The sequence below is a fragment of the Haematobia irritans genome, chromosome 3 (assembly GCF_050003625.1).
Source record: "Haematobia irritans isolate KBUSLIRL chromosome 3, ASM5000362v1, whole genome shotgun sequence".
Classification (NCBI taxonomy): domain Eukaryota; kingdom Metazoa; phylum Arthropoda; class Insecta; order Diptera; family Muscidae; genus Haematobia; species Haematobia irritans.
The window spans coordinates 115,751,035-115,777,337 of NC_134399.1; the positions used below are offsets into that span (position 1 = coordinate 115,751,035).

At 27.4% G+C, this 26,303-nt stretch overlaps 2 protein-coding genes and 1 long non-coding RNA gene across 3 annotated transcripts in view; 1 reads left to right on the top strand and 2 right to left on the bottom strand.

Annotated features, from left to right (window-relative positions):
* Window positions 1–6,958, bottom strand: part of LOC142229710 (niacin transporter NiaP) — a 257,106-nt gene extending 250,148 nt beyond the window's left edge. Inside the window, exon 1 of the mRNA XM_075300284.1 lies at window positions 6,559–6,958. Within this exon, the coding sequence (XP_075156399.1) occupies window positions 6,559–6,604 (46 nt within the window). The 5' untranslated portion in view covers window positions 6,605–6,958. The remainder of the gene's footprint in view (window positions 1–6,558) is intronic.
* Window positions 6,959–14,804: 7,846 nt separating this feature from the next.
* Tango10 (transport and golgi organization 10) lies at window positions 14,805–24,720 on the bottom strand. Its single transcript, XM_075300103.1, has 4 exons — window positions 24,404–24,720; window positions 23,323–24,331; window positions 15,893–16,050; window positions 14,805–15,780 (listed from the first exon to the last, which is right to left on the bottom strand). Exons 1-4 carry the CDS (start codon window positions 24,500–24,502, stop codon window positions 15,523–15,525), a joined length of 1,524 nt encoding a protein of 507 aa, XP_075156218.1. The 5' UTR covers window positions 24,503–24,720; the 3' UTR covers window positions 14,805–15,522.
* On the top strand, window positions 19,340–19,913 carry LOC142229542 (uncharacterized). Its single transcript, XR_012720428.1, has 2 exons — window positions 19,340–19,575; window positions 19,655–19,913. It is a non-coding gene; the product is annotated as an uncharacterized LOC142229542 (long non-coding RNA).
* Window positions 24,721–26,303: the final 1,583 nt, after the last annotated feature.

A 26,303-nucleotide genomic window follows, 5' to 3' on the forward strand; every position in this document is an offset into this window, starting at 1 on the left:
TATACAAAATTTTGTCAAAATTTTATTCTTAGATAACATTTGGTCAAAAAGTTATTCCTAGACAAAATTATATTTTTTTTTCGTAAATCTTGTAAAAAACTTATTTCTATAGAAAATTTTGTCAAATTTGTTTTCTATAGAAAATTTTGTCAAAATTTTATTCCTATTGAAAATTTTGTCAAAATTTTATTCATATACAAAATTTTGTCAAAATTTTATTTCTATAGAATATTTTGCCAAAATTTTATTTCTATAGAAAATCTTGCCAAAATTTTATTTTTGTAGAAAATTTTGTCAAAATTTTATTTCGATATGAAATTTTGTCAAAATTGTATTCCTATAGAAAATTTTGTCAAAATTTTATTTCTATAGAAAATTTTGTCAAAATTTTATTCCTATAGAAAATTTTGTCAAAATTTTATTCCCATAGAAAATTTAGTCAACATTTTATTTCTATAGAAAATTTTGACAACATTTTATTTCTATACAAAATTTTGTCAACATTTTATTTCTATAGAAAAATTTGTCATAACTTAATTTCTATAGAAAATATTGTCAAAATTTTATTTCTATAGAAAATTTTTTTCAAAATTTTATTTCTATAGAAAATCTTGTCAAAATATTATTTTTGTAGAAAATGTCAAATTTTTATTTCTATAGAAAATCTTGTCAAAATTTTATTTTTGTAGAATGAATTGAAATTGTATGAAATTTTGTCAAAATTGTATTCCTATAGAAAATTTTGTCAAAATTTTATTCCTATACAAAATTTCGTCAAAATTTTATTCCTATAGAAAATTTTGTCAAAATTTTATTCCCATAGAAAATTTTGTCAACATTTTATTTCTATAGAAAATTTTGACAACATTTTATTTCTATACAAAATTTTGTCAAAATTTTATTTCTATAGAAAAATTTTTCATAACTTAATTTCTATAGAAAATGTTGTCAAAATTTTATTTCTATAGAAAATTTTGTCAAAATTTTATTCCCAAAGAAAATTTTGTCAACATTTTATTTCTATAGAAAATTTTGACATTTTATTTCTATACAAAATTTTGTCAAAATTTTATTTCTACAGAAAAATTTGTCATAACTTGATTTCTATAGAAAATTTTGTCAAAATTTTATTTCTATAGAAAATTTTGTCAAAATTTTATTTCTATAGAAAATGTTGTCAAAATTTTATTCCTATAGAAAATTTTGTCAAAATTTTATTCCTATACAAAATTTTGTCAAAATTTTATTCTTAGATAACATTTTGTCAAAAAGTTATTCCTAGACAAAATTATATTTGTATAGACAATTTTGTCAAAATTTTATTCCTATAAAAAATTTTGCCAAATTTTTCTTTTATAGAAAATATGGTCAAAATTTTATTCCTATAGAAAATGTTGTCAACATTTTTTTCTTAGAGAAAATTTTGTCAACAACTTTATTCATAGACAAAATTTTGTCAAAATTTTACACCTAGACATAATTTTATACGTAGACAATTCTTTAGAAAAATTCAAGTACCTCTTAGGTGTTAAGGAATATTATGTAAAATCTACCAAAACATGAAGAATTCTGTCAATCTGCCAAAGAGTACAAAATCCATGACCTAATATGGAATTAAATTGGATTTAGTGCCATATAGGGTTCACTTTCTATATGAGCTATTTCTAACTGATTTCTGTTTAGGATTTTTTTTTACTGAAACAAGTAAATTTTATTATTTTACACAGAAATTTAAATTAATGCAAAAAAGTGGCTAAATTAAATTCATGAAATTTGTTTCCTTTAGTTTCGAAGATTTTTTTGTTTCCTTTAGTTTCGAAGATCTACCAATCTGCAGTTCAATCTCTTAAATCTTCCGTCCTGCAGCTAACGCACTAAGATCTTTGGATTTGTGGTTGAACTAAAGAGACCTTAAGATTAGAAGTCTTATCACTGAGATTGGAGCCATCACAGATATCTTTTGGTTTGCAGTTCTGCCACTCAACCACGGGTCTTCTATTAAGTTATTTGAATCTCTAGTTCTCAAGTTCATTTCCTAAGATCTTCGGATCTGCAGTTCAACCAATGAAATATAAAAGCATCCCAAAGTTCAACGACTGAGATGTTTGGCTCAGCAGTTTAACCTCTCTTCAGGTTTACTATTCCAACACTACGATCAATTCAATCTCTTAAATCTTCCGGTCTGCAGTTCACGCACTAGGTTCATAGGATTTGTGGATCAATTACTGAAACCTTAAGTTCAGAAGTCGAGGTTTTCGAGCCAGGAATTCCTTGGATTTCCCTGTTCAAGACCTAGGATCTTCGGGATTGAGTTCAATATCTTTTTTTTTCTGGATGAGGTCTTTCTACACTGAAAAAACAGTGAACCCACCAGGAAGTAATGTTTCGGTTAATTTTAGAAAATTTTGAATATTTGTAGAAAATTTTAACTAAACAGTATCACAAACGTTGGCATCACGCCGATGTCATCAAAATAAGTAAATATTTCTCGACAAATTCAAGAAAATTTATTAGACATAACTAAGTTTTTTCACTTGTTAAAGAAAATTTTGTAGTTTGAAGGAAAAACTTGGAGTTCAAAATTGCAAGAATGTCTTTAGTGATATACGAAGTTCATGATGGACACATATTTGGTAAAATTTACAAATTTAAAGAAATTCTGAACTATTTGGTGGAAGGTACGAATTTAGTTAATCATTATGCTTCATTTGAGTTTAGTTTTTTCCTCGGTTTTAGTTAATTTAACTAACGTAAACAAAAAATTATTAGAGTAAAGGAAACTTTCTCCAAACGTAACAATTCCACGAACTAAAATAAAGTTAAATTGGCTTTAGTGAAATAGAGAGTTCACTTTTTTTGAGTGTATAGAATTTTGTACGCAATCCATGGTGGAGGATACTTACAACAAAATTATTGCTTCACCACATTTCTATAGAAAATGGTTGTCAAAATTGTATTTCTATAGAAAATGTTGCCAAAATTTCATTTCTGTAGAAAATTTTGTCAAAATTGTATTTCTATAGAAAATGATTGTCAAATTTTTATTTCTATAGAAAATTTCTGCAAAATTTAATTTTTATAGAAAATTTTTGCAAAATTTTATTTCTATACAAAATTTTTTAAATTTTTTATTTCTATGAAAGACTATGTCATTATTTTATTTCTGTAGAAAAATTTGTCAAAATTTTATTCCTATAGACAATTTTGTCACAATTTTACTCCTATTCAAAATTTTATTTCTATAGAAAATTTTGTCAAAATTTTATTCCTATAGAAAATTTTGTCACAATTTTATTCCTATAGAAAATTTTGTCAAAATTTTATTCCCATAGAAAATTTTGTCAACATGTTATTTCTATAGAAAATTTTGATAACATTTTATTTCTATACAAAATTTTGTCAACATTTTATTTCTATAGAAAAATTTGTTAAAATTTTATTTCTATAGAAAATTTTGTCAAAATTTTATTTCTATAGAAAATTTTGTCAAAATTTTATTCCAATAGAAAATTTTGTCAAAATTTTATTCCTATAAAAAATTTTGCAAAAATTTTATTCCAATAAAAAATTTTGTCAAAATTTTATTCCTATAAAAAATTTTGCAAAAATTTTATTTCTATAGAAAATTTTATTTTTGTAGAAAATGTTGTCAAAATTTTATTTCGATATGAAATTTTGTCAAAATTGTATTCCTATAGAAAATTTTGTCAAAATTTTATTCCTATACAAAATTTTGTCAAAATTTTATTCCTATACAAAATTTTGTCAAAATTTTTTTCTTAGCTAACATTTTGTCAAAAAGTTATTCCTAGACAAAATCTTATTTCTATAGAAAATTTTGTCAAAATTTTATTCCTATAGAAAAATTTGCCACATTTTACTTCTATAGAAAATAATGTGAAAATTTCATTCCTAGACAAAAATTTTTCAACAGTTTCCCAGAGAAAATTTTGTCAAAATTTCATTCCTAGTCCAAAATTTGTCAATAACTTTATTCATAGACAAAATTTTGTCAAAATTTTACACCTAGACATAATTTTATATACGTAGACAATTCTTTAGAAAATTTGAAGTACCTCTTAGGTGGTAAGAAATATTATGTAAAATCTACCAAAACATGAAAAATTCTGTCAACCTACCAAAGAGTACAAAATCCATGACCTAATATAGAATTAAATTGGCTTTAGTGCCATATAGGGTTCACTTTCTATAACATATGAACTATTTCTAACTGATTTCTGTTTAGGATTTTTTACTGAAAGGAGTGAATTTTATTATTTTAAACAGAAATTTAACTTAATGCAAAAAAATGGCTAAATAAAATTCATGAAATTTGTTTCCTTTAGTTTCGAAGGCACTTTTTTCTGGATGAGGTCTTTCTATAGAATTTTGTACGCAATCCATGGTGAAGGATACTTACAACAAAATTATTGCTTCACTACATTTCTATAGAAAATGGTTGTCAAAATTGTGTTTCTATAGAAAATTTTGCCAAAATTTAATTTCTGTAGAAAATTTTGTCAAAATTTTATTTCTATAGAAAATGATTGTCAAATTTTTATTTCTGTAGAAAATTTCTGCAAAATTTTATTTTCATAGAAAATTTTTGCAAAATTTTATTTCTATTGAGAATTTTTTAAAAATTTTATTTCTATGAAAGACTATGTCATTATTTTATATCTGTAGAAAAATTTGTCAAAATTTTATTCCTATAGAAAATTTTGTCACAATTTTACTCCTATTCAAAATTTCATTTCTATAGCAAATCTTGTCACAATTTTATTTATGAGAAAATGTTGTCAAAATTTTATTTCTATAGAAAGTTTTGTCAAAATTTTATTTCTATCGAAAATGTTGTCAAAATTTTATTTCTATAGAAAATTTATTTAATTTATTTATTGCTATAGAAAAATTTGTCAACATTTTAGTTCTTTAGAAAATTTGGTCAAAATTTATTTCAATAGAAAATTTTGTCAAAAATTTATTTCTATAGAAAATTTTGTCAAAAATTTATTTCTAAAGAAAATTTTGTCAACATTTTATGTCTTTAGGAAATTTTGTCAAAATATAATTTCTATACAAAATTTTGTCAAAAATGTATTTCTATAGAAAATTTTGTCAAAATTTTATTTCTATAGAAAATGTTGTCAAAAATTTATTTCTATAGTGGGGTCTTTCTATAGAATTTTGTACGCAATCCATGGTGGAGGATACTTACAACAAAATTATTGCTTCACCACATTTCTATAGAAAATGGTTGTCAAAATTTTATTTCTATAGAAAATTTTGCCAAAATTCATTTCTGTAGAAAATTTTGTCAAAATTTTATTTCTATAGAAAATGATTGTCAAATTTTTATTTCTATAGAAAATTTTTGCAAAATTTAATTTTTATAGAAAATTTATGCAAAATTTTATTTCTATACAAAATTGTTTAAAGATTTTATTTCTATACAAACTTTTTTAAAAATTTTATTTCTATGAAAGACTATGTCATTATTTTATTTCTGTAGAAAAATTTGTCAAAATTATATTCATATAGAAAATATTGTCACAATTTTACTCCTATTCGAAATTTTATTTCTGTAGAAAATCTTGTGACAATTTTATTTATGAGAAAATGTTGTCGACATTTTATTTCTATAGAAAATTTTGTCAAAATTTTTTTTCTATAGAAAATTTTGTCAAAATTTTATATCTATCGAAAATTTTGTTAAAATTTTATTGCTATAGAAAATTTTGTTAAAATTTTATTGCTATAGAAAAATTTGTCAACATTTTATTTTTTTAGAAAATTTGGTCAACAATTTATTTCTATAGAAAATTTCGTCAAAAATTAATTTCTATAGAAAATTTTATCAAAATTTTATGTCTTTAGGAAATTTTGTCAAAATATAATTTCTATACAAAATTTAGTCAAAAATTTATTTCTATAGAAAATTTTGTCAAAATTTTATTTCTATAGAAAATGTTGTCAAAATTTAATTTCTGTAGAAAATTTTCTCAAAATTTTATTTATATAGAAAATTTATGAAGCATTTCATAATTGAAGAGGAATATATTGTAAAATCTTCCAAAACATCAAGAATTCTACCAATCTACCAAACAGTAAAAAATCTGCCATTTTTGGTAGACTCGTATTGATAATTATATATAGCCCCCATATAAAGCGACCCCCATATTTCAATTCTGGCTATATAATTACAGCAGAAAAGTTCATATCGGTTCGTAATTATTTCTTCCCTATATATACCGATCAAGAACTGAATATATACGTATTTAATCAGCCTTTCTTAGAAGATGATGTTAAGAAGTTTTAAGATGTCTTGCCATCGGCCGGCTGAAACAAATAAATTTTATTATTTTACACAGAAATTTAACTTAATGCAAAAAAATGGCTAAATTAAATTCATGAATTTTTTTTCCCAAGGCACTTTTTTTCTGTGTGGGGTTTTTCTATAGAATTTTGTACGGAATCCATGGTGGAAGATACTTGCAACAAAATTATTACTTCACCACAATTCGTACATTCTCCCTTGGTAACAACTTAGTAACTTACCTTTTTTCACCTCATCAACTTCCATTTGAAAACCACCGTTTTCCATTTTTAATGTTTTAGTTTTATTATTATATTGCACAATTCACAAAATTTAATTTTTCAAGTTTGAAGAAAATTTCTTCTTCTTTTCGTTTTTCATATAACAAATATTTTTTTTTATTTAATAAAAATCACTTCATTCATAATATTAGAAAAAACATCGATTTTTTTTATTAAATTAATTATGTAGTGTGTAGGTAATTAATAAGCACACATTGGAGACGAATAATAATTGGACCGAAATTTCATTGCCACTTTCAATTTATCGTACAATTGTGAAATATTTTGTATTTCCGAAAATGAATATAACCGTTTCCTATATTTCGTTGTAGATTGTTCGCAATGTTAATGAATAATGGTCCATTAAAATGAAAATAGGACAGGTGGAACCTATGGCAAGCAAACAGACAAAGCTTTTAAGTTTGTATTTCAGAAATGTTTATTTCATTTGTTTTGCTGTTTTTTTTTTTTTTTTAATTCAAGTAGAACTGATTTAAATATTCACACTTGCAGATAGTTAGTTTTCCTTCACGCCAAAAAAAAAAAAATTACAAAGATTCCGACTTGATGTAGTTGTTGTCTCCTCTTATCAGATCTCTCCTATATATGTATATGTGGACACACATCAAATACGAGATATCCAACGTTCATAAGATCGTCATGATGATCAAGTGCGAAATCAGAGTTAACTTTTGCCAACCAACAACGGTTGACAAGGTGTTATGAAATGTCAGCCGCTATATCTCCAGCTTGTTTGAGAGAAAGCAAATGATAAGAAAATTATATCGTTGTGACAGATAACGAATTATTAGAAATTAAAATGTTTCGGGTTAGAACATTTTTATCTTTATTAGTAGGAAAGGTATTTAGGGATTTCCTTATTGTACTCAACTAAAATCAAATAATAAAGCATTTATCTGTTGGGCCCACTGTCTTTCGTAATTTAAATTTAGTAAAAAATCACTTGAATTTTTTTATACCATCCACCATAGGATGGGGGTCGTGGTGAAATTCTGAGTAGATCTGAGCATGTCCGTCTGTTGAAATCACGCTAACTTCAAGCTATCGACTTGAAACTTGGCACAAGTAGTTGTTATTGATGTAGGTCGGATGGTATTGCAAATGGGCCATATCGGTCCACTTTTACGTATAGCCCCCATATAAAGGGACCCTCAGATTTGGCTTGTGGAACCTCTAACAGAAGCATATTTCATCCGATCTGGCAGAAATTTGGTACATAGTGTTGGTATATGGTCTCTAACAACCATGCAAAAATTGGTCCACATCGGTTCATAATTATATATAGCCCCAAACAAGGCCGTATTCAGGGGGAGGATGAGGGGGATCAAACCCCCCCGAAATGAATGAATATTTTTATATAAATAAATATATATTTTTAGCTGCATAGAAAAATCTTATCGAAGATGTTGAAGAAAAGCTGGAGGTTTTATTTTGAAAAACGCTTACCTATAAAACTTGCACAAATCATAGAATACTAGTTGAAAAGTCCGTCAAACGACGGTCGAAAAAAATACAAATTGTTTTTGTTCTCGCACCACAAATTTAATTTTTGGAAAATGTCTTTCTGCTTTTTGTGTGTTTGTTGTTCTTTTTGTGAATATGACTCGCTTTGTTTGGCCATAGCAACAACAAAAAAATTTCACGAAAATGTTTCCAATTAAAATCTTAATTGAGTTTTAAAAAATATTCAATTAAAAATTTAATTGCTTCAACAAATTTTTTAATTGAAATAAAAATCGATCACACAAATTAATAGTATCAATTAAATATTTAATTGGATCAAATAATTTTTGACTGTCAATTAATTTTTTAATTGATACTATCATTTCTGTGATTGAAGACATTTCAATTAAAAAATTAATTGGATCAATTAATTTCGTGATTGAATCAGAATTTTTTTTTTTGTGTGTGAAATGGCACAAAACTGCGAAAAGAACCTGACTAATTCAGCGATGAAAGCACTTGGAGAGTGCAATAAAGAGATATTTCCAAACGTGCATATTCTTTTAAAAATCTTGGTCACTTTGCCAGTTACTCAGGGATGGAAAATACAATTTTTAAGAAAGTACAAAAAAGGTATTTTTTGAGCGGAAAGGTACTTTTTACTAAATTTCAACAAAAATTTCACTGGAAGATTATTGTCAAGAGACTGAATTTTAAAGAAAATAAAATTTTGACAAAATTTTCTTTATAAATAAAATTTTGCAAAAATTTTCTATAGAAATAAAATTTTGCAAAATTTTTTCTATAGAAATAAAATTTTGCAAAAATTTCCTATAGAAATAAAATTTTTACAAAATTTTCAATTGAAATAAAATTTTGACAAAATTTTCTATAAAAATAAAATTTTGCAAAAATTCTATATAGAAATAAAATTTTGACAACATTTTCTACCGAAATAAAAAATCGATAATATAGAATCGCATTCTTTTTTCGACTAAAACATTCTTGAAGTTCAATAAAATCCTCTTTTTGACTATGTCTTTTACAAAATCGAGATTTTCTTCCCACATGAACATGTCTGTTTTGCCATATTTGTAAAAGACTATTAGCAAATAAGGTTGATAAAAACTTTCTCAAAATATTAAAATATTTTGTCAAAGTCATTGTACCATAAATATCGACTCAAAAATGTCTACACAAAAGGTACTAAATCCTTCGCGGGGGTACTACGGTACTGACCGGGGTGAAAAAGTATTGAAAAAAGTACTATAGTACTGCATTTTCCATCCCTGCTCATCCGAACGTTCATTTTCAACAATGAAGAGATTAAAGACGTATCTTAGAAATTCGACTAGCGAGAGTACTCAATGGATTGACATTAATTTCGGTTCATCGCCGAATAAATGTGCCGACTAAAGAAGTCATTGATTTATTTGCTGCCCAAAAAGCCCGTCGGCTCAATTTAATATTATAAAGATATTGTATACATACCTATACATAAATAAAATTTTCTACACATGAGATTATATGAATATTTTTTTTTAAAGTTGAACCCCCCCCGAATTAAAATCCTGGCTACGGCCTTGGCCCCAAATATAAACCGATCCCCAGATCTGGCTTGCGAAGCCTTAAAGAGAAGAAAATTTCATCCGATCTTGCTGAAATTTGGTACATGGTGTTGGTATATGGTCTCTAACAACCATGCAAAAATTGGTCCACATCGGTCCATAATTATATATAGCACCCATATAAACCGATCCCCAGATTTGGCTTGTGGAGCCTCTAACAGAAGCATATTTCATCCGATCCGGCTGAAATTTGGTACATGGTGTTGGTATATGGTCTCTAACAACCATACAATTGGTCCACATCGGTCCATAATTATATATAGCCCCCATATAAACCGTTCTCCAGATTTGACCTCCGTAGCCTCTTGGAGGAGCAAAATTTATCCGATTCGGTTCAAATTTGGAACTTGGTGTTAGTATATGGCCGCTAACAACCATACCAAAATTGGTCCATATCGGTGTATAGTTTTATTTCTATACAAAATTTTGTCAAAATTTTATTTCTATGGAAAATTTTGTGAAAATTTTATTTCTATAGAAAATTTTGTTAAAATTTTATTCGGTTCATAATCATGGTTGCCACTCGAGCCAAAAATAATCTACCAACATTTTATTTCTATAGAAAATTTTGTCAAAATTTTATTTCTATAGAAAATTTTGTTAAAGTTTTATTTCTATAGAAAATTTTTGTTAAAATTTTATTTCTATAGAAAATTTTGTCAAAATTTTATTTCTATAGAAAATTTTGTTAAAATTTTATTTCTATAGAAAATTTTGTTAAAATTTTATTTCTGTAGAAAATTTTGTTAAAATGTTATTTCTGTAGAAAATTTTGTCAAACTGAATTATATACGTATTTGATCGATCTTTTTTGATTTAATATATATGGACTTACATACAATTTAGAAGACGGTGTTAGGAGGTTTTAAGATACCTTGCCATCGGCAAGCGTTACCACAACCGAAGTAATTCTATTGTGGATGGCAGTGTTTAGAAGAAGTTTCTACGCATAAGCTTCGGCCTGGCCGAACTTACGGCCGTATATACTTGTTTTATTCTAAATTAAATTTATTTTATTTATTATGTTAACTAAATTTCAATTTAGTGTACAGGGTGGCAAGAAAGTAAAGCGCTATATATATTTCTGAATGAAAAACAAAAAACAGAAAAATATTTTATGAGGGTTGCCTTTTATAATTCGGGTTTAAAGACCAAAAAGAAATCTTAATCATTGGAAATCGTTTTATTGCTTTTCAAACTATTCCCCATTAAGATCCATAAACTTTTGTATGCGATTAACCTACTAGTCGAATCACTTTTGCCTCTCTGATTTAGGTATTTTCTCCAAAACATGCATTTTGAACGAATCAATCGCATCTTCAGTTGCTGCCAAGTCTGGATGGACCCTATACCGAATGATCCATCAAATGTGATGTTTTGAGTACAGTTGTTTGAGCCGTTGTGTGAGCACGGTTGCCGCTCTATCCAAAAATAACACTAGTTTACAATTTTTTTTTTGTCATGTAAATTTGATGAGATGTGACTTTTCTTATGTATTTTGATATGCTGAATTTGAAAAATTTATTATTATTATTATTTTTTTGAAAATTTTTCTTTTTGCATCGATATTTTTTGAACCACTTAACTTATCACAGATCCAATTATACTGAACACCTTTCATTTTAGTAGAACAACGATATAATCGGACATTTCTAACTCGAGATATAATTTGTTTAGTAAAAAAAGAGCGAAAAATAACGTGATATCTCAAAAACTGTTCCATGGAAATTTTTTACATTTTTTTTTCGAATTCAGCAGATCAAAATACACAAGAAAAGTCACCTCTCATCAAATGTAAATTTTCAGTGTAAACAAGTGTAATCTATCAAAACCTTTTTCTATAGAAAATTTTCTCAATTTTTTTTTCAATAGAAAATTTTCTCAAAATTTTATTTCTATAAAAAAATTTGTCAAAATTTTATTTCTATAAAACATTTTGTCAAAATTGTATTTCTATAGAAAATGTTATCAAAATGTTATTTCTACACAAAATTTTGTCAAAAATTTATTTCTACAAAAAATTTTGTCAAAATTTTATTTCTATAGAAAATTTTGTCAAAATTTTGTTTCTATAGAAAATTTTGTTAAAATTTTGTTTCTATACAAAATTTTATCAAAACTTTATTTAGATAGAAAATTTTGTTAAAATTTTATTCTCATAGAAAATTTTATCAAAATTTTATTTCGATAGAAAATTTTGTCAAAATTTTATTTCGATAGAATATTTTGTCAAAATTTTATTTCTATAGAAAATTTTGTTAAAATTTTATTTTCATAGAAAATTTTGTCAAAATTTTATTTCGATAGAAAATTTTGTTAAAATTTTGTTTCTATAAAAAAAATTTGTTAAAATTTTATTTTCATAGAAAATTTTGTCAAAATTTTATTTCGATAGAAAATTTTGTCAAAATTTTATTTCTACAGAAAATTTTATCAAAATTTTGTTTCTTGTTTTTTTTTTTTATTTCAGCTTAAAACCATAGGAAAAGAGATATGTTTGTTTCGAATTTATTTCGGCATAAGCCGGCTATCATACAAAACCTTTTGTCGGAAGGTTCAAGTGTGGTTCATTGTTGGGTTTAATGAACTGCCTGAATTTATTCTGATAATTGGTTGATAGTTTTGCTGCAAGTAGAGGATGCTGATGAGGAATGTGGTAATTCCGAAACGTGCGTCCATCCAACCATCTTGCAGTCTATAGGACTTTGCCCAAATAAATTTGACAAACATTATTTTCCTCTATTGGTTAAGCTACACTTGTAGTTTAGTCAATGTATGGTTTTAAGCTGAAATAAAAAAAAAATAAAAAAACAACAACAATGCTTAAAGAACAAAACCAACAATAACAAAACAAAACGAATGAAAATTTTGTTTCTATAGAAAATTTTATCAAAATTTTGTTTCTATAGAAAATTTTCTTAAAATTCAGCAGATCAAAATACATAAGAAAAGTCACCTCTCATCAAAGAAAAGTGTAAACTAGTGTAATCTATCAAAATTTGTTTTCTACAGAATATTTTCTCGAAATTTTATATCTATAGAAAAGTTTCCCAAAATTTTTTTCTATAGAAAATTTTCTCCAAATTTTTATTTCTATAGAAAAGTTTCCCAAAATTTTTTGCTATAGCAAATTTTCTCAAAATTTTATTTCTATAAAAAAATTTGTCAAAATTTTATTTCTATAGAAATTTTTGTCAAAATTGTATTTCTATCGAAAATTTTGTCAAAATTTTATTTCTCTATAAAAATTTTGTCAAAATTTTGTTTTCATAGAAAATTTTGTCAAAATTGTATTTCTATAGAAAATTTTGTCAAAATTTTAATTCCATAGAAAATTTTGTCAAAATTTTATTTCTATAGAAAATTTTGTCAAAATTTTGTTTCTATAGATAATTTTGTTAAAATTTTGTTTCTATAGAAAATTTTGACAATTGTCACAATTTTATTTTTAAAGACATTTTTGTCAACATTTTGTTTCTATAGAAAATTTCGTCAGAATTTAATTTCTATAGAAAGTTTGTTTCTATAGAAAAATTTGTCAAGATTTAATTTCTATAGAAAAATTTTGTCAAAAAAAATTTTTTCCCTATTCCATAACTTTATTTCTAAAGGAAATTGTTTCAAATTTTTTTTTTTTTTTTTTGCTTAGAAAATTTTGTCAAAGTTTTATTTCTATAGAATATTTGGGAAGTATCTCTTTGTCTTCGTCGGTTTTCCCCATTTCTTGGAAGATAACTGGTAAATAAACGGTTGTGCATCACTCAGAATGCACAGTGGTACGATTGCGCCATGTCCAGTTTTTCCGAAAAAACAGGCGATAATTTGCTTTTAGTTGCTTTGCGCGCGAGCAAGTTTTGTTGTCTCATCTTGAAACACCCATACAGCCGACTGCTGTTCACGCGTAAATCCATACATAACCCGTCACGATATCATAGACGTGTTTTTTTTGGAGCATTTCTTCCAACCAGCCGACAAGAGCCTTGTTTTGAGCATTTGAAAAATTGTGTGAGATCCAACGAACAAATTTTTTAATACCATTTACCATAGATGGGAGTATATTAACCTTGTCATTCCTTATGTAAAACATCGAAATATTGCTCTAAACCCCCATAAAGTATATATTCTGGGCAGTCCGTCTGTTGAAAATCCCCCGATTTGGCTTTCGGAGCCTCTAAGAGAAGCAAATTTCATCCGATCCGGCTGAAATTTGGTACATGGTTTTAGTATATGGTCTTTAACAACCATGCAAAAATTGGTCCACATCGGTCAATAATTATATATAGCCCCCCATATAAACCGATCCCCCGATTGACATGCTCAGATCGATTCAGAATTTCACAACGACCCAGAATATATATACTTTATGGGGTCTTAGAGCAATATTTCGATGTGTTACAAACGGAATGACAAAATTTATATACCCCCATAGATTTGTTCCCAGCATTACTGAGGTAGTCCACAGCTGAAAAACGCCACGCTGGCTCCCTCAAACGTTTAGTATTAAAACCCAAAATTTAATTACATTATTAATTTCTTCGATTACATAGTAAATAACTCAAATTCTTTTGATTAAATTATATGAAATTCCACAGCGATTCATCTATTCGATTACAACCTTGGGCATTATTAACCCTTTCACTACTGATGTCCACTTAGAAGTACATTCGAAAAAGACACCAAATTCTATTTTCCCACTTAGTTTCGATTTATTTCTCAATGTTATTTTAAAGTAGAGGCTTTCATCTAAATAAGCTATAAATATTGTCCATATTGGTGAGGTCTAAAATACATTTTTATAAACTTCTTTAAGAAGAAACGAAAAATACGAAAATTTGAGACAATTTTTGTACTGTATGTTTCTAGTAAATGGACATTTATACAAAAACTATAGCTGATATTTTTACGGGTTCTTTTTTGTATTTTTTCTCACACTTTGAAAGATATTATAGGCCAAATAGCGCTTATTTTCGTAAGGCCATTTGGTCACAATTCAAGAATCAAGTTTTCAGAACAAGCTCATATAGCTCTTGAAGTAATTGAGGTAGGTTTCCAAAATGACAATTTTTGTTCTACATGCTGTTAGTACAAGTAAAAAAAGAAGAAAAAGAAGAAAAATAAAAGTTTTTATCATTAGGTTTATTTCGGTAGTGAAAGGGTTAAAATTTCTTTGTACCTAGAAATTTAGCAGATATGCCTTTAAGCAGTGCCTACGCCCAGTGATAGATAATAGAATACAATAAACAGAGATATAAAATTTTATTGTTTTATTATGTCCTATAAAAAGATGTTTTATTTTGGATTTAATTTAAAATTTCATGAATATGTGAATGATGATGACAAGCATTCTTTAAAATTAACAATTCATGCCAACTTAATAAAAACAAAATCTTAATTGTAAATAATAGCTTAATGATGATTAATTTGTTTTTGTTTTTTTTTTTCAAAGAAACATTGTTTAAAAAAATACACTAAACATCTCTCAAAGTGTTAAACATTTTCACAAATTTCTTTTTCTCTTTAGCCCGTATGCAGAAGAGTTGGAGAAACATAAAACCAATTGCAGTAATGGAAGTAATGACTTAAATATTTTTACAATATTTTTGATTATATATTAAATAAAAACATCAAGGAATCGTAAAATTATAAAGTACCATCATAGTTCATTTTATATAATAAAATAATATTGTGGCATTGGATATGAAACAATTGATAGGGGGAAAAAAATGGTCACATTAAATATAACTACGTAAAAATTGCGCTGCGCAATGGTTGTTGCACAAAATACGATCCCATCATTGAATTATACTTTATAGTCCTAATCCCTATTGTTATTTCACTTGAAATCAAACGAGGGCGTATAACGACATGTATAGGGACCCATTGGCACTATTATCACTTGCAGCTCTAAATCGTTACGATTTGGTCCCACCAAATGAGGTGATAGATTAATGGAAGATAATGCTAATTCATCATAGGGTATAAGGTTGTCAATGTTGACAACACGTGATTTACTTGAAAAATATTCAGTCCGTTCATGTAGAGTAAGTATATGATTAATTTTATTCTGTACCCCAGTTATGAGACAAGCAATCTGTAAAACAATAAAACAAGAAAACATTTCGTAAGTATGTAAATATTTAATTAATTTAAGCATTTCCGTAATGTCATAGTAGCAGTTTATTTCTGCACAAACATCATCTTACCTTGAAACGTTTCTCATCGACTTGTAAATGTTTGCAAGTTACCCGTACGCGTACAGTATTTATCGAGACTTCAGGGACATCTTCACCCCATACCATTTTGGCTTTATTATATTTAATACCACGTGGAAAGAATTCCACTTCCCATGTAAAGGGTTGTTCTGAAAATAAATAAAATGCCATAGATTTAGACATTTTTTGTGATATTAGACTGTTAAAATATTGTTAAAATAATCATATATCGATATTGAGGACAATGCATTTTAGGTGTCTTTAGATATTACCAATAAACGGATCTTATTTACGGGCATAATCTGAAGGACGTGTACCAAAAATATTATGGGATGCATGCAACTTCTGCAATGATTTTGGGAAGTTTTTCAAGATTGAAATACCGCAAATTTTTTTGGTCGAAAGCTCTAACACAATTCCATAACTCTAAAAGAGGACAAGCGTGTGGGCATGTAAGAAAGATGCGTCTGTAATCAACGACATGTACGAAAATAATTAGAAATCTGATAAAGTAGCCGAGCAGTCTTAGTCAGTTAATATGGAGACAATGTATATAAATAAATTCTAAGGATCGCTTGATACAGGATTATATGTATGATAATGCACTTATATGAACCAATTTAGTTATAGACGTTCGAGGACTATACTAACATGATATGCCGGTTTAAAGCCGGATTGGATAAACATTGCCGGACAGACTCAAGAAGTCGAATCTGGCATTGCTTTAAATAGGGTTATAAATTATGAACCGTTGTGCCACTTTACAAATTACAAATTTACCACTTTTTTAAGCATTGACAATTTTTGTGCATCTTTTTTGTTGTACCACAAAATGCCACAATTTTTACATTTTTGTGTCACCTATTTGCCATGTTCTGCCATCTTTAAAATTAACTAATTTTTTATTGCAATATTTTTCGTGAATTTTGATTCCGTATCACGGTTGTTGGTAGAATTCTACCAAAAATGGTAGATTTTTTTACAGTTTGGTAGAATTTTTGATGTTTTGGTAGAATTTTCAAAATATTAATTTTCATTAATTTTTTACAAAAATAAAATTTTGCCAAAATTTTCTATAAACATAAAATTTTTACTAAATTTTCTATAGAAATAAAATGTTGGCAAAATTTTCTATAGAAATAAAATTTTGACAAAATTTTCTATAGAAATAAAATTTTGGCAAAATTTTCAATAGAAATAAAATTTTGACAAAATTTTCTATAGAAATAAAATTTTGACAAAATTTTCTATAGAAATAAAATGTTGACAAAAATTTCTATAGAAATAAAATTTTCCAATTGATAATTGTTGATAAAAACGAGCTCGAGGTCTGGATGATTAATTTTTATTTATTCAATATTTCGTCTTTTCATTGAAAGACTTCATCGGGAAAATTTTTGAAAAAAACAAAAATAATACACCAACTGTAGAGTAAATAGCTAACGACGGTGTCTGTTGCATTATTAGTAACGACGGTGTCTGTTGCATTATTAGTAATGGAACAGACACCGTCGTTAGCTATTTACTCTACAGTTGGTGTATTATTTTTGTTTTTTTTTTCAAAAATTTTCCCGATGAAGTCTTTCAAAGAAAAGACGAAATATTGAATAAATAAAAATTAATCATCCAGACCTCGAGCTCGTTTTTATCAACAATTATCAATTGGAAAATCTATATACAGGTCGAATATAATAAAAACATCCATAATATAAGAAATAAAATTTTGCCAAAATTTTCTATAAAAAATAAAATTTTTACTAAATTTTCTATAGAAATAAAATTTTTACTAAATTTTCTATAGAAATAAAATTTTTGCAAAATTTTCTATAGAAATAAAATGTTGACAAAAATTTCTATAGAAATAAAATTTTGCCAAAATTTTCTATAAAAAATAAAATTTTTACTAAATTTTCTATAGAAATAAAATGTTGTCAAAATTTCTATAGAAATAAAATTTTGACAAAATTTTCTATAGAAAAAAAAACTTTGACAAAATTTTCTATAGAAATAAAATTTTGACAACATTTTCTATAGAAATAAAATTTTGACAAAATTTTCTATAGAAATAAAATGTTGACAAAATTTTCTATAGAAATAAAATGTTGACAAAATTTTCTATAGAAATAAAATGTTGACAAAATTTTCTATAGAAATAAAATTTTGACAAAATTTTCTATAGAAATAAAATTTTGACAAAATTTTCTATAGAAATAAAATTTTGACAAAATTTTCTATAGAAATAAAATTTTGACAAAATTTTCTATAGAAATAAAATTTTGACAAAATTTTCTATAGAAATAAAATTTTGACAAAATTTTCTATAGAAATAAAATTTTAACAAAAATTTTCTATAGAAATAAAATTTTTGCAAAATTTTCTATAGAAATAAAATGTTGACAAAAATTTCTATACCCGTGTAAAAATTGAGAGATCTAATCATGTCTAATAATATCAAATTATATATAATTATATCTGCTCAGATATGGTTGTAGATATAAATAGATCTACGGAGATATGTTATGTATAGTGCTATATATGATTAGATCTGATTCAAGATCTCATTATATATGTTGTTATATCTATTTATATCAGTCATATCTGGTAAGATCTAATTATATATCTTCATATATGACATCATATCTAATTATATATACTATATATAGCTCCATATCTAATTATATATCGCGTTAAATCATGAACCAGCTGTGTAACACGGATAAAAAAATATTTGAATATGTTTGTGTGTAAAAATAATGTGTTCGTTACGAGAATACTAACGTGATATACTTGGTTACAAGCACGTATGTTTCGCACATCAAACAAGTGGTGAACATAACCAAACAATCTTTATATGTTGTGACAGTTTCAAGAAACCCTTTTAAATATCATTTTGAAGTGTCTTCATAAAATGCTTAACTTTCAGACACAACTGTCTTTTTGTTTTCAAAAATGTAACCCCATAACTATCACCATTAGCAACGCCTGTTGTTATTAAATTTGAAAAAAAAAATATATCAAATATTTGATAATGCGAGTTTCATATTTTTATTTCATATAAAAATCTCATTTTTCGAGGAAGATAAAGGAGTATGAGAAGGTAAGTTTATTGTTTTGTTCCTATTTTTATATATTGAATATTTTCTGTGTTTTAGGAGGATGAATTTGTGGTAGTCCAGGAAAAGATTAAAAGAAGACAGCGGAGCAATGTAAAGATTTGTGACCAGGCCATATCCGAAGTTGCGATAGAAGGAAGTATTATCCAATTTCAAAAAATATATCAAATATTTGATAATGCGAGTTTCATATTTTTATTTCATATAAAAATCTCATTTTTCGAGGAAGATAAAGGAGTATGAGAAGGTAAGTTTATTGTTTTGTTCCTATTTTTATATATTGAATATTTTCTGTGTTTTAGGAGGATGAATTTGTGGTAGTCCAGGAAAAGATTCAAAGAAGACAGCGGAGCAATGTAAAGATTTGTGACCAGGCCATATCCGAAGTTGCGATAGAAGGAAGTATTATCCAATTTCAAAAATAATACAAATTTGAAGATGATTTGGATTGTGAACCGGATACATTCCCGTGCAATTATTCATAGTATGGTATTTGGAGCTTCGCACAAACCATTCAATACAGCGCTGGTTTAAATTATTGGGTACGAGAAGCAAATTTTGGTAAGTATATGTATTATTTGCAAATATATCTTTAAATATGTTAGACTGATAATTCTTCTGTATATTTTATATTTTTCAGAGTTTTCATACCGAGTAGTCAAATAAAGGAATTGCGAGACTCATTTAAAGAAATGTTTGCAGAGAGCAATGTACTAACGCCTTGAGAAATTTAAATGCCAGAACCCTTGGTGGCTATGTATATATATTTTGTTTTTGCTGTTGTTGTTTTTTTTTTTTTAATTCGTAGACTTTTATACCTAGACTTACATATAATGTACATATGTTTCATCCAACTTATAATATTAAATACTCTTTTCATTATAAAACCATTAAATAAATCTTTTTTATTAATTACTGTTATTTCACTAATTTTGGAAATTTGTAGATAAAATTATATATAATTAGATATATTAACATCTAATTATATCAAATTAGATATAATTAGATGTGGGCCAAATTTGAGATCTGGTCAGATCTAATTCCTTTAGAATTAGATCTGATCAGATATTACCATTTTTCGGATCTGTCCAGATCTGCCTACATATACTATCATATCTAATCAGATATGGCAGAAGATCTAATAATATCTGGCCAGATCCACCAATTTTTACACGGGTAGAAATAAAATTTTGCCAAAATTTTCTATAGAAATAAAATGTTGACAAAAATTTCTATAGAAATAAAATTTTGCCAAAATTTTCTATAAAAAATAAAATTTTTACTAAATTTTCTATAGAAATAAAATTTTTACTAAATTTTCTATAGAAATAAAATGTTGTCAAAATGTCTATAGAAATAAAATTTTGACAAAATTTTTTATAGAAATAAAGTTTTGACAAAATTTTCTATAGAAATAAAATTTTGACAAAATTTTCTATAGAAATAAAATGTTGACAAAATTTTCTATAGAAATAAAATTTTGACAAAATTTTCTATAGAAATAAAATTTTGACAAAATTTTCTATAAAAATAAAATTTTGACAAAACTTTCCAAAACGTGCGTCCATCCAACCATCTTGCAGTCTATAGGGCTTTGCCCAAATAAATTTGACAAACATTATTTTACTCTGTTGGTTAAGCTACACTTGTAGTTTAGTCAATGTATGGTTTTAAGCTGCATTAAAAACAACAACAATGCTTAAAGAACAAAACCAACAATAACAAAACAAAAAGAATGGAAATAAAATTTTGAAAAAATGTTCTATGGAAATAAAATTTTGACAAAATTTTCTATAGAAATAAAATTTTGACAAAATATTCTATAGAAATAAAATTTTGACAAAATTTTCTATAGAAATAAAATTTTGACAAAATTTTCTATAGAAATAAAATTTTGACAAAATTTTCTATAGAAATAAAATATTGACAAAATTTTCTATAGAAATAAAATTTTCGCAAAATTTTCTATAGACATAAAATTTTGACAAAATTTTATATAGAAATAAAATTTTGACAAAATTTTCTATAGAAATAAAATTTGGACAAAATTTTGTATAGAAATAAAATTTTGACAAAATTTTCTTTAAAAATAATATTGTGGGAAAGTTTTCTGTTTTTGAAACAATTTTCTTTAAAATTAAAATTGTGAGAAAATTTTCTTTAAAAATAAAATTTTGAAAAAATCTTCTATAGAAACAAAATTTTGAAAAAATTTTCTATAGAAACAAAATTTTGAAAAAATTGTCTATAGAAATAAAATTTTGAGAACAATTTTTTTAAAAATTTTTTTTAAAATTAAAATTGTGAGAAAATTTTCTTTAAAAATGAATTGTGTTTTTTTTATGCTGAGATCAAAACAATAAATATGATTGAAGTACAAACCAACAATGACAAAAAAAACGAAGAAATTTTTACAAAATTTTCTTAGAAATAAAATTTTGACAAAATTTTTTAATGAAATTAAATTTTTGAAAATTTTTCTACAGAAATAAAATGTTGACAAAATTTTATTTCTATGCAAGTAAAATGTTGACAAAATTTTCTATAAAAATAAATTTTAACAAAATATTCTATAGAAATAAAATTTTGACTTGTTTAGTTTATTCAGATCTGTTTTGAAAACAAAAACAGCTTCGTAATTTCATAGAAAAAACTTATAAATTAGTGTGCCATTGAAGGTGAGACTTCTTGTGCCACTTCTTAGAAATTCTCAACGGTAACACCGTTGTAGGCCTATATAGACCAATTTGTGTATGGTAGTTATAGGACACAGGCCGAAGTTATAGCAGCTCGGATAAAAATTGTGATCCCAGTAGGCCCAACACGAATATAATTAGAGGACGTATACTGACATGGCATGCCAAAGTTATACAGGGGTGGATAAAACTCTCGGACCCAGGAAGTTTAAGAAGTCGAATATGGGGGTCCATATTTAGAAGGATATTAACATATTCGAAAGATATTAATATCACATGCTGTTATTCAATCGGGTCCGATGAAAATTTCGACCACAGAAAGTTCATGAAGTCGAATATGGTGGTCAAGATATATGGCATATGGTCTATATATACGTGTCGAATTCAAACGGGAATTGAGAGGTTGCTGATCGGTTTACATGTGATTATACCTAAAATTAATCCAAGTTTCAAACAGATATCTTGTTTTGGTAGGAAGCTTGCGTAGCTTCAAAAGATGTACGGCTTTTGCTAGACTTTGTTAGAGGATATCCGCCTCCAAATCTCTCATATATCCCATATAACCTCTTCTCACGTCGGGCAAATATCGCAAAATAAAGAAGGGGATCTTTGTCTATACGCTACCTTCAACCATGGTGCAATGGTTAGCATGCCTGCCTTGCATACATAGAGGGTCGATCTCAATTTCGACCAAAAGTTTTTCAGCGGAGGATTATCCCCTCTCAGTAATGCAGTTGACATTTCTGAGTGCTTCAAAGCTTCTCTAAATGGTTTCACCGCAATGTAGAACGCCGTCCGAACTCGGCTATAAAAATTAGGTCACTTGTCATTGAATATCACAATGGACTGAATAATCTAAGTGAGCCTGAAATGTCGTGCTGCCACTATAGCTAACCTAACCATGAAAATTTCAAGCAAACCGGAGAACTTTGACCCAATTTTCAAAAAGTCAGGCAAAATGGTTGTCCCACTACCGTCTAAATATAAAAACATCAGATACCCCATACTAACTTCATCACATCCCCCTAACGTCCTCTGTAAATTTCAAGAAAATTGGAGAAATTTAATTTTTTACTATACTTTTTTTACTATACTCAAGAAATCAGTTACCTCCCCCACGTCTTCTGTACATTTCAAGTAAATCTGACAAGTTTAGTTAAGTTCACTGTACGTATTTTACGAAAAAGTCGTTCAAAGGTGAGGTCCCCCTCCCCGATCAAATATGAAAAAATTAGATACCCCACATTAACTTCATAACCTCCGCCCACGTCCTCCATAAATTTCAAGAGTGACTCATCGAACAAGACTGTTGTCTTAAAAGCTCTGGATCAAGCAAAGGCGTTCGTCCCAATTGTTTTCAGAAAATAAGCCCAACGTTTGGAACTTTTGTGGAATTTTTTTTTCAATTGTATAAGTATTCGTTATATGCATCGCTCAAGGGAGGGTATACATTGTCTTTCTTTTAGAAGTCGCCGAATAAAAAACTAAAGGCAATTTCCTTAGATTCTATCTACACTTTTCCCCCAAGATACCTAACATGCCAACTACAGATATGTATAACAACTAACCCTTGGCACTTAAAAAATGATTTTTCTTTGTATAGTAGACTTACCATCTTCAGTCTCTGCTATGTTGCCCGGAGTGAAGAAGCACGTCACATAGTTGCTATATTTCTCTATCATATCGAAATTATTCACAATTTTACTTATACTCCATGTATCATTGGAATATAGACGCGGTGTGAATTGCAAACAACCATCTGGAGAATTGCGTACCTCCTGTACTCTTTCCTCTTGTCCAGATTGATATGACATACCAATGGCCATGCGTTGAACAACAAATTCCTTATTGTATTCGAGCAGGGGAAATATAAGCAAATGTGCCAATTCTCTAGGCGTCATCATGGCAAAACGTATGTGTATAACAGTTTGCTCCAACAAGGCATTAAAGTGCTCCTCTTTTTCCTCGGCCGTCAGCGAGTCGTCATTATCTAAAAGTTGCTTACGTTGTAATAGCCAATTTTGTAGTATACCAAATAGTTTGTATTCACTGCTGACAACCAAATCGTTTTGTTGCAGTAATATGGCCATAACGCTTACATCAAGCTCTACGAAATCTTTGGATTCCGCTACTATTTCTAAATTCCATTTTAGGAAACGCTTTAAAGCTTCGGTGAGATCACGATGTTGAGGACTAAAGGCTATGGTATATTGAAGCCACGATACAAGAAAGCCCTGTGTAGCAGCTTTGGCAATATGTTTCATCATATAGTGGACACAGAGATCGACTAAATCTTGTACATTATACTTGTGAGCCAATGCCAGCATAGGCATTACAGTACTTAAAGATATGTCGATTTTTCCCACATACAGATATTTAAGAAATTGTGGAAACACTGCCTCGCAACAGGGTTCCTCCACAAGTTCTATAACTCGCTTACGACATTCATTCCATTCAGGATTCATAAGCATGACTTGAAAAACATCACTACTGGCACATAGAATAACACGATGGGCTGGATATTGTTGGTCGCCAACAACTAAAATAATATCGGACATTAATTGTTCGGCATACAAGTTGGCGATTTTCTTCAGCACACTGCTAGAGTTATTCATTACTTGCTGTATGGGAAGGGCAGATAATGGGAATGGGATTACAGTTCGTTACTTAATTCTTGATGAAATGTTACTTACCACACTTATGGTGGGATCTTGACTATGTTCATCAACATCCATTTTGGGCGTTTCAAGACCGTAGTCTTCTAAATCCTGGCCTTTTTCAGCTGATGACATTTTCCTAGAACGTCAATTGACAAAACCCAAGGAATTTTCCAGACCTTGCGTTTTTACTATTTTTCTATGTATTTCGAATACTCTTGGTGATATTTTCTTGAATTTAAAGTAGCATTTCTCTAGTAAATATCATTTTCGTGTCTAATATAACCTTTTGCTTTAAACTATTGGTCTATTTGTTGGATTATTTCTATATTCTTTTCGTTTACTGGGGTAAAAACAAAACAAAGTGCCAAACAGCTGTTAACCCACAGTCGCTTTTTCGAGTATCGAAAGCATTTAGTGTCGTAACGTATCGTAATGTATTTGTGTGACGACAAAATGTACAACGACACCCAACATTTGTAAACTGTTTGAATTCATTTTGCTTTCGATAAAAAGAAATACGAAATTGTTTTGTATTAAATAATTCTCAAAAATATATTCTAAAATAGATGTAATATACAATTTTTTGGAGGTATCCAAATTGTAGGTAATAATGTGCGTATTTAGAATTCACATAAACACTTCATAACCATGGAACCGGTGAAATCTCGGGTCCTTCAAAATGTTGACCCTTTCTCTTATAAGCAATATGGTACTCATATTAGAGCTAATTCCGAGTACATTGCGAATTCAGTGAAGAGGGTTTTATATAGAAATTATATAAAAATGTAGCCATAGTTACCAAAAAAAACAGAAGTCGATATCTCGAAAACTTGACTTTTTCAGCAAAACTTGTACTTTTATGTCCTCTTTATAGTAAATACTCAGAAAAATGTTTAATTTAGTAAAAAATGTAGTCATGCTTACCAAAAAAATTTTTTAAATACCAATTTTCATACGTTGATATCTCGAAAAATTTTACGGAATATTTTCTCTTCGAAATATACTATTGTTTATTAAATACGAAAGAATTTTCTGAAACTTTATGGAAAATTGTAGCCTAGTTAACAAAAAATAAAAACAAAATACCGATTTCAGAGGTTGATATCAAAAAAAATCTGTGCACTTGGTTCACTCAAAATTATAGGTCTAACTAACTCACGTGGTACTTCGTCCAGCCCGGTAATTTAAGTGGTGCATTTCGGACTGTGTATATAGAGGTATAACCCAACATAATTTATTGTCCAGATTTCATTTAGTTTCTAAATTAGGCCTGTTAACCGGGATAACCGAAAACCCGGGATTTCGGGACGAAATTAACCCCCAATCCCAGAATTTGTTATTTTGAATCAATGTTTTGCTGAGCAAGACAGCGATTTTTGTCATAATTTTTTGTTTTTTCTTTTCTTGTTGAGTTGTACTAGATCCCGGGACTCTATATTTTAAAATCCCGAATCACGGGATTTATAAAAAATTATCCCAAATGACAGCCCTAATCTAAATCCAAATCTTTGCTAGATAAGATTTAAAATTTATATTCGCATCCATTTCTGCGATTTGAGTCATTCGTATGTGTTCTGGTAGACGCCATAATTGGTAGAATTCTACCAAAAATGGTATATTTATTATGTTATATCCCTCTCAAATATTTTTGTTTAGAGATAAAAATTTGACCAAATTTTCTATAGAAAAAAAATTTGACAAAATGTTCTATAGAACTAAAATTTTGACAACATTTTCTATAGAAATAAAATTTAGACAAAATATTCTAAGAAATTAAATTTTGACAAAATTTTCTATAGATATAAAATTTTCTTTACAGATAAATTTTGACAAAATTTTCTATAGAAATAAAATTTAGACAAAATATTCTAAGAAATTAAATTTTGACAAAATTTTCTATAGAAATAAAATTTTGACAAAATTTTCTATAGAA